General features: G+C 45.7%; 1 protein-coding gene across 4 annotated transcripts in view; it reads right to left on the bottom strand.

The window, feature by feature from the left end:
- KCTD5 (potassium channel tetramerization domain containing 5) overlaps positions 1 to 17,028 on the bottom strand; it is a 531,705-nt gene that overhangs the window by 308,695 nt on the left and 205,982 nt on the right. For all 4 annotated transcript variants that reach the window (XM_069647192.1, XM_069647193.1, XM_069647194.1 and 1 more), the window contains exon 4: positions 10,284 to 10,379. In XM_069647192.1, coding sequence (XP_069503293.1) covers positions 10,284 to 10,379 — 96 coding nt within the window. The remainder of the gene's footprint in view (positions 1 to 10,283; positions 10,380 to 17,028) is intronic.

Here is a 17,028-nt window from a genome sequence, read left to right as displayed (position 1 = left end):
ATCACTCAGGGATTCTGTAAAAGTTCAGTCATACCCAAGGGCTCTGTAAAGGAGGAGGAAAGCTTAAGGAGAAAGAGGATTGGAATTTTACTAATAAGGATTTGCAATCATCATTGCAGTGTACCTGTAGTGGTATGAAGTGGGGTTTGTGGATGATGGCTATGCCCCCTGCTCTGCTGTGGGAAAAGCCTCCTATGCCGAGGGGTGGAAGTAGTCTGAGAACCATGTTTCAGTAATGAAAAAGGTGTCTGAGTTTCCATCTGGGAGAAGGTACAAAATCCTGTGTTTGTTTCTGGTGACTGATATGGCGTATTTGAGGATGCAAGAGTTGGTGTGGCAACGCCCGGAGCTGGGGTGGGGATAAGGAGGAAGATGACTTGAGGGGGAGGGTGGGTTAAGAGGAGGCAGATGGAGAAACAGGAGACGAGTGGATGGACAGGGATGTGTAAGGGGGGGTGGTTGTGAGTAGCAGAGAGGAGAGGAAAGGGTCACAGGGAGAGGGGGGTGACTGGGAACGGCTGAGTGTTGGTCTTTTGCACCTGGGCCATTTGGTGGGGTGCCAAAGGTGAGTAGGTGAAGGGTATGCAGATTCTGGAGTTTTGCCCAAGGCATAGCAGGCTTCACTTAATGAAGTAAACGATAGGTGCCCAGGCAGGGGGATTTGGCAGGGAGTGGAGTGATGGAGGTGGGGCCCTGGGAAATGGGTGGTAAATTAAATTGGGGCAGGGTAATCGGGGGAGAGCGAGGAGGACGACAAGGATGGGTGGTGGGGAGAAGGGGGAGAGGTGTGGGATAGGGGTGGTGGAGACTAGCTAGGCATGAAGGAGGGTGACGATAGAGGAGCGTGGTGCAGCTGTGAAAGAGGTTTTGTCCCAGGCCGGCGCCAGGTATGTGTGGGCGACCGGGTGGTGGGGGGGAGAGGGGGGAGTCATCTGTGGTGGAAGCTTTGGCCAAGCTGCAATGAGGTAACTGAAATTTGGGTTTGGGCCGGCGCGGCAGTGGTGGGGTGACCAGAAGAGGGGGGGTTTGGGCCAGGTTGGGGAAGAGCTGAGAGAATGAGGGGAGTGCTGGGGAAGGGAAAAGGGTAGATTATGTCTTGCAGATTGGGGAGAGGAGGGAACCATCTCAGGAGTGGGGGTTGGGGCAAGGGGTTGTTGGGGGTAGGGAAAACAGAAGGGTGCATTTCTGGTTCCTGAGGTGCCAGAGGGCATCTCTGGCCTTGGAATTGCTTCGCAGGGTTCAAAGCTAGTTTAAGTGCGGCGAGAGGAGACTAGATTGAGGTTCAAATTGGCTGCATGCACAAATTACATCCTCTTGCAGATTTAGGCTACATGCCGAAAAGAGACCACCCCCCCCCCTTGCATAAATTAGGCCAAGTGTAGGATTATGGGTGTCTAGCAAGGAGAGCTAGAGGCGAGATAGGCTAACATACGCAGATACGCCAGAAGAACAAGTTACTTCTTACCTTGTAACGTTCTTTCGACGGGATGTTCCTCCGACGTATTCCTCATCTTAGATATCTCCTTCCAGCTCTGCTGGCCTCGGAACATTTTTTTCTCTCTAGAGGGCGCTGCGCGTCGACGTCCTTGGAGTTGATGTCCCTCGACAGCCGCCGTATCGACGCCGACGTCATCCTGGCTATAAAGGCCGCACGCAGTGCCCATTGCTCAGTTCCGTTTTGTAGCCCACAATAATGCTTTCTGGACTAAACTAATCAGCCTGAAGGAGCGTAAGCTGCAACAACAAGGGAAGTAGAACTGCGGGGATGGATGGGAGGGTCGATGAGGAATACGTCGGAGGAACATCCCGTCGAAAGAACGTTACAAGGTAAGAAGTAACTTGTTCTTCGAAGGGATTGTGTCCTCCGACGTATTCCTCATCTTAGATATGCTCCCATAGCAGTATTCTATTATTGGAGGAGGGAGTACTGACTTCATGCTGTCTTCTATTGATGAATAGAATGCAGTACAGCCCTTCCAAACCTAGTCTGACTGAAGGAGGAATCCAAATTGTAAAAACGTGTAAAGGTATGGACAGACGACCATGTAGCGGCCGCACAGATGTCTTTAACCGGCACACCTCTTTTGAGGGCCGATGAAGCTGCAATACCTCTGGTCGAATGAGCCCTAAGGTTTTGAGGGGGCTCTTTTCCTGCCAATTTATAACATTCCAGAATGGCTAGAATGATCCATCTGGAAATGGTCTGTTTAGTTATTGGTAACCCCAGCTTGTGACCTGTGTAACCTACAAACAGCTGGTCTGCCTGTCTTATCCTGGCTAGTCTACTGATGTAAAAACTTAAAGCCCTTCTAGGGTCTAGCCTGTGTAACCTCTCTTCCTCTTTCCCCGGGTGAGGAGGAGGATAGAAAGATGGTAGGGTAATCTTCTGAGTGAAATGGAATTCAGAAACCACATTTGGGAGGAAATTAGGCTTCACTTGCAGGACAACTTTGTCTTTGTGAAAGATAGTGTGAGGGGGTTTACAAGGAAGAGCTTGTAATTCGCTCACCCTTATAGCAGATGTAAGTGCTATTAATAAAACAGTTTTAAGGGTAAGGAATCTTAACGAGCAAGAATGGAGTGGTCCGAAAGGTATGCCCATCAGGAAAGTTAGGACTAAATTTAAATCCCATAGGGGAACTTGGAATGGTCTTGGGGGATAAACATTGGTTAACCCCTTAAGAAATTGTATTACCAAGGGTAACTTGAAATAGGATGGTTCTTCCGCAGTGCGCTTAAAGATGGATAGCGCTGAGAGATAGCCCTTAATGGTGCCAACTTGAAGGCCTGAATTTGCTAAATATAGTAGGAAGGACAAAACCATTGGTGTACCACATGAAAAAGGGTCGATATTCTGTTCTCTACACCAGCTGCAAAATCTGTTCCAACGGCAGCGGTATAAAGACTTTGTTGCTGGCCTCCTTGCCGAAAGCAACACCTCCATAACATCATCAGGGAGGTCCCAATCCTTGTACTTCAGCCTTTCAGAAGCCAAGCGTGAAGGTTGAGGGTTTTGATGTCTGGATGGAGAACCTGACCTCCCTTCTGTGAGAGTAGGTTCTCTCCGAGTGGAAGTCGAATTGGAGGGCAGATGGACAAGTCTAGAAGGTCCGGGTACCACGTTCTCCTGGCCCAATTCGGGGCAATTAGGATCATGGTTCTCCGGAATCTTCTCAACCTCCTGATCATTTGAGGAATGACAGGGACCGGTGGGAACGCGTACAGAAGCGGATACTCCCAGTCCACTATGAACGCGTCTCCCAGAGCTCCTCTCGGGGGAAATTCCCTTGAGCAGAACAGATTGCATTTCCTGTTGAGGCTGGTGGCGAACAGATCTACCTGAGGGGTTCCCCAAAGGGCGAAGATCTCTTGGACTTCCTGAGCTAGCTCCCACTCGTGGGAGACTGTGCTCTGCCTGCTCAGAGCGTCCGCTGTCAAGTTCTTCTCTCCGGCTAGGTGAACTGCCGATAGAGAGATTCCTTATTGGATTGCCCAAAACCAGAGCTGCATCGCCTCTCTGCACAGGGGTAGTGATCCTACGCCTCCTCTTTTGTTGAGGTAATGCATGGCCACCGTGTTGTCCGTCATTATCAGGACGTTTTTCCCCTTGTACAGCTGGCAGGAACGCCTTCAGCGCAAGTCTGATGGCTCTCAGCTCTAACAGGTTGATATGTAGTCTGGACTCCGTTGGAGACCAACGACCGCTGATGGTCAAGTCGTTGGCGTGGGCTCCCCACCCAGTGAGTGAGGCATCCGTGACTACTGTTATCTCCGGCCAGGGTTGCCAAAACTGTTCTCCTTTCAGAATGTTCTCCTGATAGGACCACCACTGAAGGTCTCTAGCTACTCTGTCGGGAACCTGAAGAAGATCTGTCATTCTCCCTGAGAATTGTGACCACTGAGTCCTCAGTGCCCACTGGAGGGATCTCATTCTCAGGCGAGCCTCTGGCACTAGGAAAATGCAGGATGCCAGGAGGCCTAGCAACCTCAAAAAGTCGAAGGCTGGGAGACGTTGGGCATGTTGGAACTTGGTAACCATCTGTAGAATATCTTGAGCCCTCACCTCTGGTGGCGAGGCTTTTCCCAGGGAAGTGTCCAGGATCGCTCCTATGAACTGGAATCTCTGCGATGGTATCATTTGTGACTTCTTTAAATTGAGGGAGAAGCCCAGTCTGTGAAGGGAGTGGCACACGCGATTTAGCTGGATCTGAGCTTGTTCCGAAGAAACAGCCCTGATCAACCAATCGTCCAGGTAGGGGTAGACGTGAATCCCTTCCCTCCTTAGACTTGCAGCCACTACCGACATTAACTTGGTGAAGACCCTCGGGGCGGAGGTCAGCCCAAATGGCAGCACTCGAAATTGATAGTGAGAGTTGCCAATTGCGAACCTCAGGTATTTCCTGTGTTTGAGATGGATAGGCACATGGAAATAAGCGTCCTGAAGGTCGAGATACCAACCAGTCCTGGAACTGAAGGGCCTGGAGGATCTGAGAAAGAGTGACCATCTTGAATTGGTCTTTCCTGAGGAATTTGTTCAATTCTCGCAAGTCCAAGATGGGTCTCAGTCCTCCGTCTTTCTTCGGAATGAGAAAGTAAGGGGAGTACCAGCCCTTGTTCCTCTCCGGTACAGATACCGGTTCCATGGCACCTTTCTCTAGCAGGTCTAAAATTTCCTGCAAGAGGAGCGGATCTGGAGCTTTCTGAGAGCTGATCCCCGGTGGATGACTGAGGTATACGTAGGAAAGGTAGGCAGTAACCTTGGGCAACTGTTTCCAATGCCCAAGCATCTGACGTGATAGCCTGCCATACCGCCAGATGTTGAGTCAACCTGCCTCCTACAGGTGTCCAGTGAGGGAAGTCCTCAGAGTGGTTTTGGGGCGGCTGATGCAGATGGTAAAGAGGCACCTGCTGTTGCTGCGGCTTTTGAATATCTACCTCGGGTAGTTCTTCTTTGTCCCCTTTGAGCCGGTCGTCCTCTACCTCTTCCGAATGCGGAGTAGAAGCGAAAAGACTTGCCCCTCGCAGAGGTTCCTGTGGGACGAAAAGGTGTCTGACGGATTGCAGCTCCTAGGGATTTTGCTGCTGCTTTTGAAGTTTGCAGTTTCTCTAAACTGTCATCCGCCTTTTTCCCGAACAAAGAAGAGCCATCGAATGGCATGTTCAAGAGCCTGGCTTGCACATCTGGGGCAAAACCAGACTCTCTCAACCAAGCGAATCTCCTGGTTGTTGTACTTGCCGCCATTGCTCTGCTGATACCGTCAGCCGAATCAATGCCAGTCTGGAGGGATTCGCACATAGCGTCTTTACCGTCCTGTATAATATTCAGGAACGCATCCCTTTCTTCTCCCTCCGGGATGCAGTCAGCCGCTGTAGAAGCACACTCCCAAAGTGTATGGCTGAATCTAGCAAGGGTGCAAGTAGCATTAACAGATTTTAACACCATGCTACATGCCGAAAAGACTTTCTTTGCCATAGCATCATATTTTTTATCGTCCCTGTCCTGTGGGACGGTAGGATAAGCCGTCTTGACATCGGTAGAGGATGCTGCCTGTACCACCAGACTTTCTGGGGATGGGTGTTTAGACAAAAACTCCGCGTCTGTAGAGGATACCCTGTACTTTGTAGACAGTTTTTTTATTTACTGCTCGTACGACATCTGGGGTTTCCCAGTTTGTCATGATCTTCCTCTGAAGAGCTTTATGAAAAGGCACCACAGGATTCTCCTGTGGGCCTTTGTCAAGAATATCCGTGAGGTCATCTTGTTGGAAAGATTGTGAAGGTGCAGACCACCCCATAAACACTGTGATCCTGGCCATTAAGGCTCTATAGGGGGTTTCAGCATGTTCCCCCGGGTCTGCCCTAGCAAACGCCACCTCAGGGGAGGTGTCTAACCCACTTGCCTCATGTAAGGAATCATGAAGATCCTTTAACCTGCATTCTCTCTAATTGGGGTTACAGGTCCCTGCAACTCAAATGTGTCTTCCTGTTCAGACAATTCCCCTCTTCCAATATTGAGGACATAGTTCTCAATTGTTCTGAACTCAAAGGGTGTAAACCCCATTTCCAAGGCAGAGGGTGCCGAACTTGTCATAATCGGCCTCGAAAACGTCGATGTCGTCGACGGCTTCGAGCGTGCGTCGAAAACAAAGGCGGAGGCCTCGAAGACCTCGACAGAATTGGGATTCTACTAGACAATCTCAAAGCCATCGACGTCGAGGACCTGGGGATAGACACTGGGTGTGTCGTAACCGTGACTTTTCTTGGCGTCGACACCGGTGTCGAAACTGGCGTCGAGTTGACAGACTAGTGTGTCGAAGGTCTCTTCGACAACGGCGTCGAAGACGTCGACGGAACTTTCGTCGACGGAACCTTCGAGGAAGGTTTGGAGGTCATAGTCCTGCTCGAGGGTTCGTTACGCGCTCGAGAGGTTTCCTTCGCCGGGTACTGCGACTCGCGGCGTTTTTGACCTTCGGGTCTTTCGACCAGAGCATTGCTATCGGCAGTCTTCGAGGGGGTCGAGGCCGCTTTCTCGAAGACGCTCATCATATTTTTGCGGAATTCCTCCCATTCAGCCCGGGAACTATGTTTCGTGGGGCACGGGATTCTCTTTGGCGAAACAGAGGAAGAGGAAGACGGAGAAGGGGATCTTCGACGTCTCCTCTTCGAGTGCTTCGATCTCGAGGAGTGATGAGACCCACTCTGAGATCTGGAGCGCGAATGGTGACGAGACGACGAATGCTCCTTCAGGGCCTTAGCTGTCATGGACATACAGTCCTCGCACTCCAAACAATGGTGTTCAGCTCCCAAACACCACAGACAAACTCTGTGAAGGTCAGTCAGCGACATCTTTTTCCCACAATCTCGCCATTTTTTGAAGCGGGATCGAGGAGTTGTCGGTTCCGACGAAGAAGCCATCGAGTAAGGATTGAATAACTCGAGGTAAATAGGTTTAACCTGACAAAACTGAGCAACGGTATTCCGAGGCACTGAGTATGCGCGGAAAAACAGAACTGAGCAACGGGTGCTGCGCGCGGCCTTTATAGCCAGGATGACGTCGGCGTCGATACGACGGCTGTCGAGGGACACCGACTCGAAGGACGTCGACGCGCAGCGCCCTCTAGAGAGAAACATTTTTCCGAGGCCAGCAGAGCTGGAAGGAGATATTTAAGATGAGGAATACGTCGGAGGACACAATCCCTTCGAAATATTGCGACTTTACACAAATAGGTTGAGTCCAATGGGTGTCTACCTTAGAAAAAAATCAGCTAATTCAGGATAAGGTTAATTTACACAAATAGGCTTAATGTAGAAAGATTATGTAGCAGTTAATAAGGCAATTCTATTAGAGACAAAACACTCATTTGATCTCTTGCTTGATGGTTGGATTAAGACTGGTAGTGGTGATTGGGAAGAAGTTCTTTTTTTGAATTATAATCATCCTGTGACCCAAATTTTATACTTTTGCCCGAGGTGCATAAAGATCTTTTGCAGCCACCAGGAAGACCCATTGTTTGTGAAGAGTCTGTATTCCTATATTAGGGACACCTCAGATTTATTGTTGAAACTTGAACATTAGCTGGAAGCCCCATTATGTTCCAGTTTCTCTGAATGTGCTGTCCCCATATACAAATATTCCACATGAATTTGGCATTCTTGCTTGCATTTGGACTCAAGGTCCCTAAATTAAACAGCAGAATGACATGCTTTTAAGTATGGTAGATTTTTCGTCTCACTCAATATTTTTCTCTTTGAAAAGGAGTACTTCAAGCAAACAGTTGCTGCAGCTATGGGCACACGCATGGCTCCAATGTAGACCAATCTTTATATGGGTTGTGGGAGGCAACCAAGGTCTGATAGTTATCATATGTATATTAATCCTAGTACACTTACCGCTTTATTGACACTGTTCATTATTTAGGACGGTCCCATGTCTCCTATGAATTTGAGGAGTGTCTTAACATCAATGAACTTAATTTCAAGTTTACTTCCTTCACTGCTAAACCTAAGGAATTGATTCTCTGGATGTGGAATTCAGTGTGATTAACAACGGTTTGATTTCTAACTTGTATAGAAAACCTACTGCAGATTCTTTTTTACATTTGCATATCAGTCTTTGTCCCGCCCACATGGGCAGTCCAGCACTGAAATGCTATGGCAAATCCTCTCTCAACAAGAGTACCAACAGCAACCCTATACACGTGTTTCAGCCTTGTTGGGCATCAGTGAGGTGAGGCTGAGCCTCTCTAAGCACAGTGAGCAGTGGAGAGGAGCGCCTGCTACCTTCTTTGAAATGTTTGCAAGGAACTTGGGGTTGTCACCCTGAGTTACCTGGGGGCAACCAGACGTGGCCTCCCTGCTCACTGTGCTCAGAGAAACAAAGCTTCACCTCACTGATGAGGCCCAAGAAGGCTGAAACACGTGTATGGGGTTGCTTTTGGCACCCTTGTTCAGAGAGGCATTGCCATAGCATTTCGGTGCTGGACTGCCCATGTGGGCGGGACAAAGAATGATATGCAAATGGATATTTCCCATCTGTGAAAGGTACAGTGAGCAAAAAGCGTGTGCTGCAAACTCATCTCAGAACAGGTTATCATGCCATGTACTTTCTGGAGAAGAGCGCCTGCTACCTTCTTTGAAATATTTCCATTGGGGTTTGTATTGCTGTCTGGGTAATCAAAGATGGTGCTGCGCTTTGGGCATTTGATTGTATGTCCTGTTAGCCTCGTCACTTGACTTTGGTATCATGACATGATGCAGGGGCTGGCTTTTGTTTTTAACTTGGGATCCGAGTAGTTGTGTAATTGGAATTAGCCTGACCAACACCCTTGTGAGAATGGAACGAGTGGCATTTTGAAACCCAAATCACAGGCTCTTTTTTCCAGCCATATGGATCGTTTTTCCAGTTGTATTCTGCTGGTGTGGCTTTTTAAATAAACGTTTAGAGCACCAGCACTTTACAAGAACGAGTGCCCGGGTCTTTACTTTTGTGTCAGCTCACTAGATGTTGGAACGTTATCGCAAACAGAGTGGTTTTAAAAAAAAGAATTTTGGGGTATGCAGTCGCCCCACCTACTTATGGGTCTTTCACTAGATGTTAGCGAGATTTCTAGTCTGAACATAATATTTGAGTCCTTTGGACAAGAATTTACCAAGAGCACCTGAAGAATGATAGAATTATTAGAAGGTAGTTGAAAGTCTAACTTTATACAAGTTTAAAAATAATGCTGTGCATCCCACCTTATTTTTATAATCTCATTTTTATAGCATACACTGATCAAGTCCTCAAGCTCGCCATACAGGTCAATGTACAAAATTAATATCCTGCAATCTGCATCAGGTTCTGAACTGGGACACCTACTATACAAAAGACAATGGCAAAAGTGGGGCTGGGTGCAATCTACCTTCCGAGACCAGATGCTGAAAACAGTACGCCACTGGAAATGGAATTCAACTTTGTTAAAGAACCAGAAAATGTAGCTTATGTGAAAAGCACCATACACACTAAATCTAGATGAAGAAAGCAAGCTACCTTTAACATTGTTTAAATATGAATATAATGGGTAGGACCGGTTCCCCCGATAAGTGTTGTGAATACAAACAGCTATATTGTTCAGGAAAAGACTAGTGAGCCCCTTGGAACACCTTCGCTGTGCAAAGCTCTTTGGTCTCCAGTTGGTGTTGAGACTTACCCGATACTGCAACTATCCAGTTATTTTGTTAACTTGCTGGAAACTTACAGAAAACACTACACAAAGAACCCAGCTCTAATGCTAGAGACAATGTAGTAATCTAGCATTGTCGTAGGGTTCTGAAGCATTGGAGAACATGATTAAAAACAGAAAAGGCTACTTGAGAAGATGGGACTAAAACATTTTAAAACATCTTCCCTCTTTTACTGTTGGACTATTTTATAGAAATATCAGATCATGGTGCCCACAGCCTTGTGAGATTAAAATACAATAAACATTCAAAAAATAGTAATGCTTTTAGACTAGAAATAACATTTTCTGAAAGCCAGATCTTCAAAACAAAGTATATAAAAGTGCTTTTCCACTGCATATTGAAACTGCACACATTCTATAGCTGCAATGTCAAAGTAGCAGGTCTGCTATATCCAAAAGCAATTCAAGGAGAAATGAAGTGTTACATGCTTATGTATAATGAATGTTTGATGATACTTTTCAATCAACAATTCAAATATGACATACTAGAAAATATTCAAATGGCAAAATAGATCACCCTAACATGCATAAGCAATGTAGGATCACACCATAAAATCTTACCTGTTCAAACTTCCAGCCATCAGACATTGTGGACACCATTTGTGTGAGTTCCTCCTCTTGACACTGCAAAACTCTATACACGTGTTTCACAGGTACCTTCAAAATAAAGATATACAAGTAAGCAATCACTTAAAAATGAAAGTCAAAATATTCTTCTATGATCAACAATATCTTCAAGGGTCCGACACCTGAATTTGAGTTGTCCTCTATCCATTACATGTGAAGAACTGAGGTGCAAGTGAACTGTCAAGTAACAGTGCTTGACCCAGTCAGGACAGTTGGAACAGGGACCCCTCCACTGCCCTCGTAGCCTGGGGTTAGGAAGTTTGTCAGAGCAGGTTATACCCCACAGGTGATGTGAGGAAGATGGGAGTGCCTAGTCCCCGAGACCCCCGCCACCCCCCTCAAATGTGCCTTGAATGGAGACCGGTATCGCCTTCAATCTCCCAATGCAGGGATGGAAATTGAGGGAGCTGGGAGCCATTTAGCTACTGCTTGTAGCCTAGAAGAGCCTGGTTAGCTCGACACCAACAGCGTTTGTCTGCTCAGGCCACCTCTTGCCAAACACCTCTGAACTTAGTGTGTTTGGGACAATCTATAAATAAACATATGGACACATCTATAGAACATTTAAATCTTAAAGGGGAATAATGGACAAAATTATACTTTTGCCTTTTTTTTGGAAGTTACATTTGTGGTACGCTATGCACTAGCTCCTCGTTCCCCAGTATTCGCTCCTGGTCACTAGTTAATGCGGGACATCCAGGAGCCGATTTTAGCTCCCAATTACCCAATCCAAATTTGGAACCCTGCAATGCCATACACCCTGCCCCCATTTTGACCAAAGCTTTTCTTTCAGAATCCCTAAGACCATCAAGCACTGCTATTCCGAGAAAGCCCAACTGACAGCCAGAGAGCCGACACCTTCCAAGACCGACATTCCTGCACCTGTCCAAGGGAAGCATTACTCACTGGTGTAGATTAGATGGAGTGCTGACCCACCATCAAGCCAAGAAAGACACTATGCGAATTGCCACACACCAAAAGTGGGCAGAGCCAAGAGGGGTGTATCCAGCTACAGAATAGTCCAATGGGGGAGGGAAGGGGTGTAGAAAGATGAGGCATAATATTGTTAAAGGACATTTGTACCGCGCACTATCACCACTGGAGAATTCCCCTGGCGCTCTTGGGTATACAATACGCCTAGGAGTCCAAAGTGAGGGTGTTCAGGTGAGATCAGGAGATGCAGAGGTGGACTGAGACCAGGACACTATGGAAGGAGGAGTGCTGAAGAGTCAGTGGAAGTGTTGGATAGGAGTACTGGTGAGGTATTGTGTATTAGAGAGCGGGGTAGTAATGTGTGTGGTAGTGAAATGTAAGAGAAGGGTACCGGAGTGTAGAGGGAGAAGAGCGCAAAGAGTGGAAGTCAGTAGTGGGTGCTAGATAGGTGAGAGGGAGAAGCAGGAGTTCTTCAGTGAAGTTTGAAGGGAGAAGAGTGGTAGGTAGAGAAGAGATGGAGGAAGAGGAGTGCGAGAAGATCAAAGAGACAGAGGGACAGGGAGAGTGGAAGAAAGGGGAGACCAGAGGGAGTAGGTGAGCAGTGTAGGGTGAATAGGAGGAAAATACATTAAAATAAGGAGTAGGGAAATGAGTGAAAAGTAGGGAGAGAACAGGAGTGAGTAAATACAGGCAATATAAAACCATTCTCTGGGAAGCACTAGAGTAGGGTGCTCAAAGAAAGTCTGAGGGAATAAGAAAAGGCCTTGGCCTTTAGGCAAACCCTAGTTGATGGTAGGGGTTCCCGATCAATACTATTCATGCCATCTTGGATGATAGGGAAGCCTGTGTTAGGGTGCAGGGTGCCCACGAGAGATTGAGGAACCCGAGAGCAACCCCTTGATTGGATTTTTAAAGTTGCAATAACGAGCACCATAAAAGGTTAATGAAAATCCTTGAACCATTTGATCGTTAGGTTTCTTAAAAGCCATCTTAACAAGCCCGACTAGTAGCTACCAACTTGAAATTTTTTACCTCTGGTCCCTACTAAAATCTGAAAAGTCTAGATTCAAGGGATTATAAAGGACTGTGGGCTTCTGACAAGTATCTGTATCAACTGCAAATCTAGTATACAATTTGCCCATTAGCTGTGATCTGCTTAGGATTGTAAGAACAGGTGTTTTGCCCCACTTTGGAGAGCACTGTACGGGCTGCAGGAGGGTATGAGCAAATTTAACAAACCCAACGCAACAGGGTAAGGGTCGTGTTAGAAGGGCAGGATGTGCTGCACTCTGCATAGATTATCTAGGGAGATCACTTCATTAGGATATAATTTCAATGACGGTTCTGGCATTTAGGCAGCAATATGTGATGAATGCCAATAGTTGTAAACACCGACATTCAAAGTCACCTGTTTGGTTGTCATTTACACAGATTGAGATTACCCAAAACCAAGATAGTTTTAAGTTTTTGAACAATTTATGAAATAAGATATATCCCTACTTTAGGCAGAATTAATCAATTGCGTCAAAGTAGAAGGGGTGGGGTGCCAATTCTCCATGCCTCAGTTTGGGATATACATCTCTGGGGGATGTAAAGGTCTACAATAGTGCTTCGAATGTCCTACAATCCTGGAGTTCCATTCAGCTAAAGTGCCAGGGTTGCTAGACATCGTTTTGGCTCCACTTTGCAACAAGAGTGATGCAAAGGTTCCTGTCCGGCCTAAATATTCCAGAAATAAAACCACCTTGTCTCGCAAACTTTCCTACAGGCAGTAGTTTTACTGAGATCTTGGGTCAATAACTTAATTTGTGTGCATCACAAAGAGCACCATCTAGAGGCAAGTGGAGAAATGCATCTGACTACCAGTGCCAGAGCAATGGAGAGGGAAATTCACCAATTCCAAGATCATCCATTGAGGATAATCTGCACCATTTAGCTTCACAATGGGTTGAGTGTTCATAATCATCATTGAGTAGCTGGAGGCCCCTCCAGAAAGTATGTTTTTACTATCTCTGAACTGATTTGTAAACAGTAATGTTGCAAGGAGTATACTTGTATACCTAAAGAGGTCAGATTTTGTAGAATTTGTAAGGTGAAGGTAAATTGGGAGACTTCTAAACATGTACTCACAGACTGCCTGTGTATGGGACCCCTCTATGTCACCAACTTGGGACCCTTTGTTTATGATAGTTCGATTAAATCGCCAGAGTTCTGGGTGTTCTGTTTAAATACAGGTTCAACCAAGGTCCATCTTCCACTTCATGGGGTCTGCAGATGGTTTTTACCCTACTTGTGTATTTGACCAGATCGAGTTACAATTCCAAATATTCAAATTAAATTGGTCAAGTAAGCTATGTACATATCATGCATTGGTTTTTATTAAGATAAAATTGGTTTTTAGTAATATGAAACTGTTATAGGTCTTGTAATAGTGTATCTGTATAAGGGGATGATCAATTCTATGTAAATTGGATTTGTATTATGTATTTATGGTAAATAGTCGGATTATCCAGTGTTAGTATCGTTTTGTAAGTAATGTTCATTGTAAATGTTCTTGTTAAAACTATGTACAATTAAATAAAGTAGCAGGGTTGATTTATTATGCGATTTCGTAACAGAGTGTCACTGCATGACTGACAGTGTCAACTATCCTTTAAATATTGATTGTATTCTAAAAGCATATCTAACTTGGTTGTATTCCCCAAGAATACGATAGAACTACCCTGAATGTATAACCATAGGTTGGACATACCATGACTTGCTTCTTGCTCCTTTGAATAATGTTATACCTTGGTTTGCATACCATAAGGTATTGAGTTGGTCTACTTGTATTTAAATAAGCCTTGTATTTGTACAATACACAGCGTTTCTTTAGTCCATATGTATGCTACAATTTCTTTGTACCAAGCTTCAGCCCTCTCCCTCCTAAAATGAGCTCAACTGCTCGGGTGGTACCACATGCTACCACATTCTCGGGTGGTTCAGTCTTATACGAAGAGTGGAGCTTATGTACTGCCCGAGAAGAACAAGTTACTTACCAACTGGTAACGTTCTTTCGATTGGATGTTCCTCCAACGTATTCCTCATCTTAGATATATTCCATCCAGCTTTAGCTGCTTCGGAAAACATTTTCGGCAGAGGGCGCTGTGTGTCGATGTCGTCGAGTCGATGATCCCTAGAAGGCCTCCATCGAGGGCGACATCAGGTGTTATAAGTAGCACGTGCGGCGCCCGTTGGCCTCTGTTCAGTTTCTCCCCTTTTACTATTGATTTTGCACTGTGTAGATTGTCCCGGCAGACAGATATTTGCCTTGCGAGAGTTGAAGTGGCAATAACCTGGAAAAATCTACAGAGGGGTAGGTTGGGAGGGCGATTAGGAATACGTTGGAGGAACATCCAATTGAAAAGACGTTACCAGTTGGTAAGTAACTTGTTCTTCGAGTGGATTGTGTCCTCCAATGTAGTCCTCATTTTAGATAGACTCCCAAAGCAGTATGGACAATTTCTCTAGAGGAGGGGTTAGATTTTTCGATACCCTTAGATGGCTGAATATAGTATTGCTTACCAAAATTCAGCTCCTTAGACTGGGAAGCATCCAGACTATAGAATTTTGAAAAAGTATGCAGCTAAGACCAAGTTGCTGCTTCACAAATGGACCTTATAGGAACACCTCTTTGTAGGGCTGTCGAAGAGGCGATGCCTCTGCTGGAATTAGCAGAATGATGCCCGTTTTAGTAGGTTCTATAAGGAAAGAATGGTCCTTGGCATCCAACCATTGGGACTACTCTTCTTTGATAGAACCCACTATAACAGGCAGATTTAAGACTGCTGGAACTACCTAGGTATCTCAAAAACATTTTAAATAAGGGTGCGAGGTAGACTGATGTATGCACCAGGCACTTTGAATCTGGGTAGTTTCAAAGAACATAAGTTGTTAAATGTTTATATGTGTTACTTTATTTGCACACTCAAAACATCTATTTGTTTTATTTATGCAATATGTTTTATTTTGAATTTTCTTCAAAACACTCACCTTTAAGATGCATTGGTTTGTTTAAAATATTACTATTTGTTTTTGTTTACAATTCAACAAAAATGTTTTGTACATCTATGTAAGTGTTTGCTTTAATACAAGCTATTTATATCCACAGACCTTTGTGTGTACGTGGGTTTTCCCTCTGGACATTTTCTATGGGCCATTCTCTTTAGGATAGATTCCATTAGTAAAATTAACAAAGGATCCTTGATATAACAAATAGTCTTGCTTTATTCAATGACAATCAGGATGAGCCTTTACCAGTAGCAGTACCATTTTTTCTGTATCAGTTTAATTCCTGCCCGAGTCTGCTAGTTTCCACCACGGGAATACCAAATAGTTGGGTGCAGTTAAATGAAAATCAGACACCACTTCAGGTAAAAATGAAGGTTTTAACCATCAACACAACTTTGTCCTTATGGAACACAGTATAGGGTGACCCAGAAGACACTGCCTGCAATTCGCTCACTCTTCTTGCAGATGTTAAAGCAACTAGGAAAGCAGCTTTCCATGTCAGTAATCTTAATGGACAAGTGTGCAAAGGCTCAAAGGAGCACACATTAAGAATTTTAGGACCAGATTGAGATCCCAAATTGTCAGTTGAAACGGGTAAGGAGGAAACACATTAGTGAGTCCTTTTAAGAATTGCACTACCAAAGAAATTTGAGCATTTAGGAGCATTCTTCCGACGAGCGCTTGAAGATGGAAAGCGCTGCAAGATAACCTTTAATGGTTCCAACATTTAGACCTCCATGTGCTAGGGACAGGAGGAAGGACAGTACTTCTGGAATAGAACATGGAAAAGGATTGACATTCTTTCCTCTGCACCAGTTGCAAAACCTTTTCCAACGACAACGGTATAGACACTTTGTTGCTGGCTTTCTTGCCGAAAGCAACACCTCCATGACGTCATCTGGAAGGTCCCAATCCTTGCATCTCAGCCTTTCAGATACCAAGCGTGAAGGTTGAGCATTTTGACCTCTGGATGGAGAACCGTACCCTGCATTTGAGAGAGAAGGTTCTCTCTCTGAGGAAGACGTACTGGGGACAGATGGACATGTCTAGAAGGTCTGGGTATCACGTTCTCCTGGATCAATCCGGGACAATTAGGATCATGCGGCTCCCGAAGCGTCACAGTCTCCTGATGACCTGAGGAATGACAGGAATCGGGGGTGAACGCGTACAATAGTGGGAAATTGCACTCCACCACGAACGCGTCCCCCGGGGCTCGTCTCGGGGGAAATTCCCTTGAGCAATACCTTTCGCACTTCCGGTTGATTCCAGTCGCAAATAGGTCCACTTGAGGGGTTCCCCAAAGGGCAAAGATCTCTTGAATGACTTCCAGAGCCAGTTCCCATTCGTGCGACACTGTGCTCTGCCTGCTCAGAGCATCTGCCGTCATATTCTCTTCCCGACTAGATGAGCTGCCGTTAGAGATTCCTTCTTGAATTTCCCAATAGCAGAGCTGCATTGCCTCTCCGCACAGAGGTAGTGACCCTACACCTCCTCTTTGGTTTAGATAATGCATGACCACTGTGTTGTCCGTCATTATCAGGACATTTTTTCCCCTGACAGATGGCGCTAGTCTGATTGCTCTCAGCTCTAAAAGGTTGATATGTAGTTTGGACTCCGATGGAGACCAACGACCTCTGATTGTCAGATCGTTGGCATGAGCGAGGCGTCCGTCACTACTGTGATCTCCGGCCATGGT

The sequence above is a fragment of the Ambystoma mexicanum genome, chromosome 2q, assembly GCF_040938575.1.
Source record: "Ambystoma mexicanum isolate Mex_15411 chromosome 2q, UKY_AmexF1_1, whole genome shotgun sequence".
Classification (NCBI taxonomy): domain Eukaryota; kingdom Metazoa; phylum Chordata; class Amphibia; order Caudata; family Ambystomatidae; genus Ambystoma; species Ambystoma mexicanum.
The sequence above is the reverse complement of the archived record's forward strand: the minus strand, read 5'-3'. Positions and strand labels throughout refer to the sequence as shown.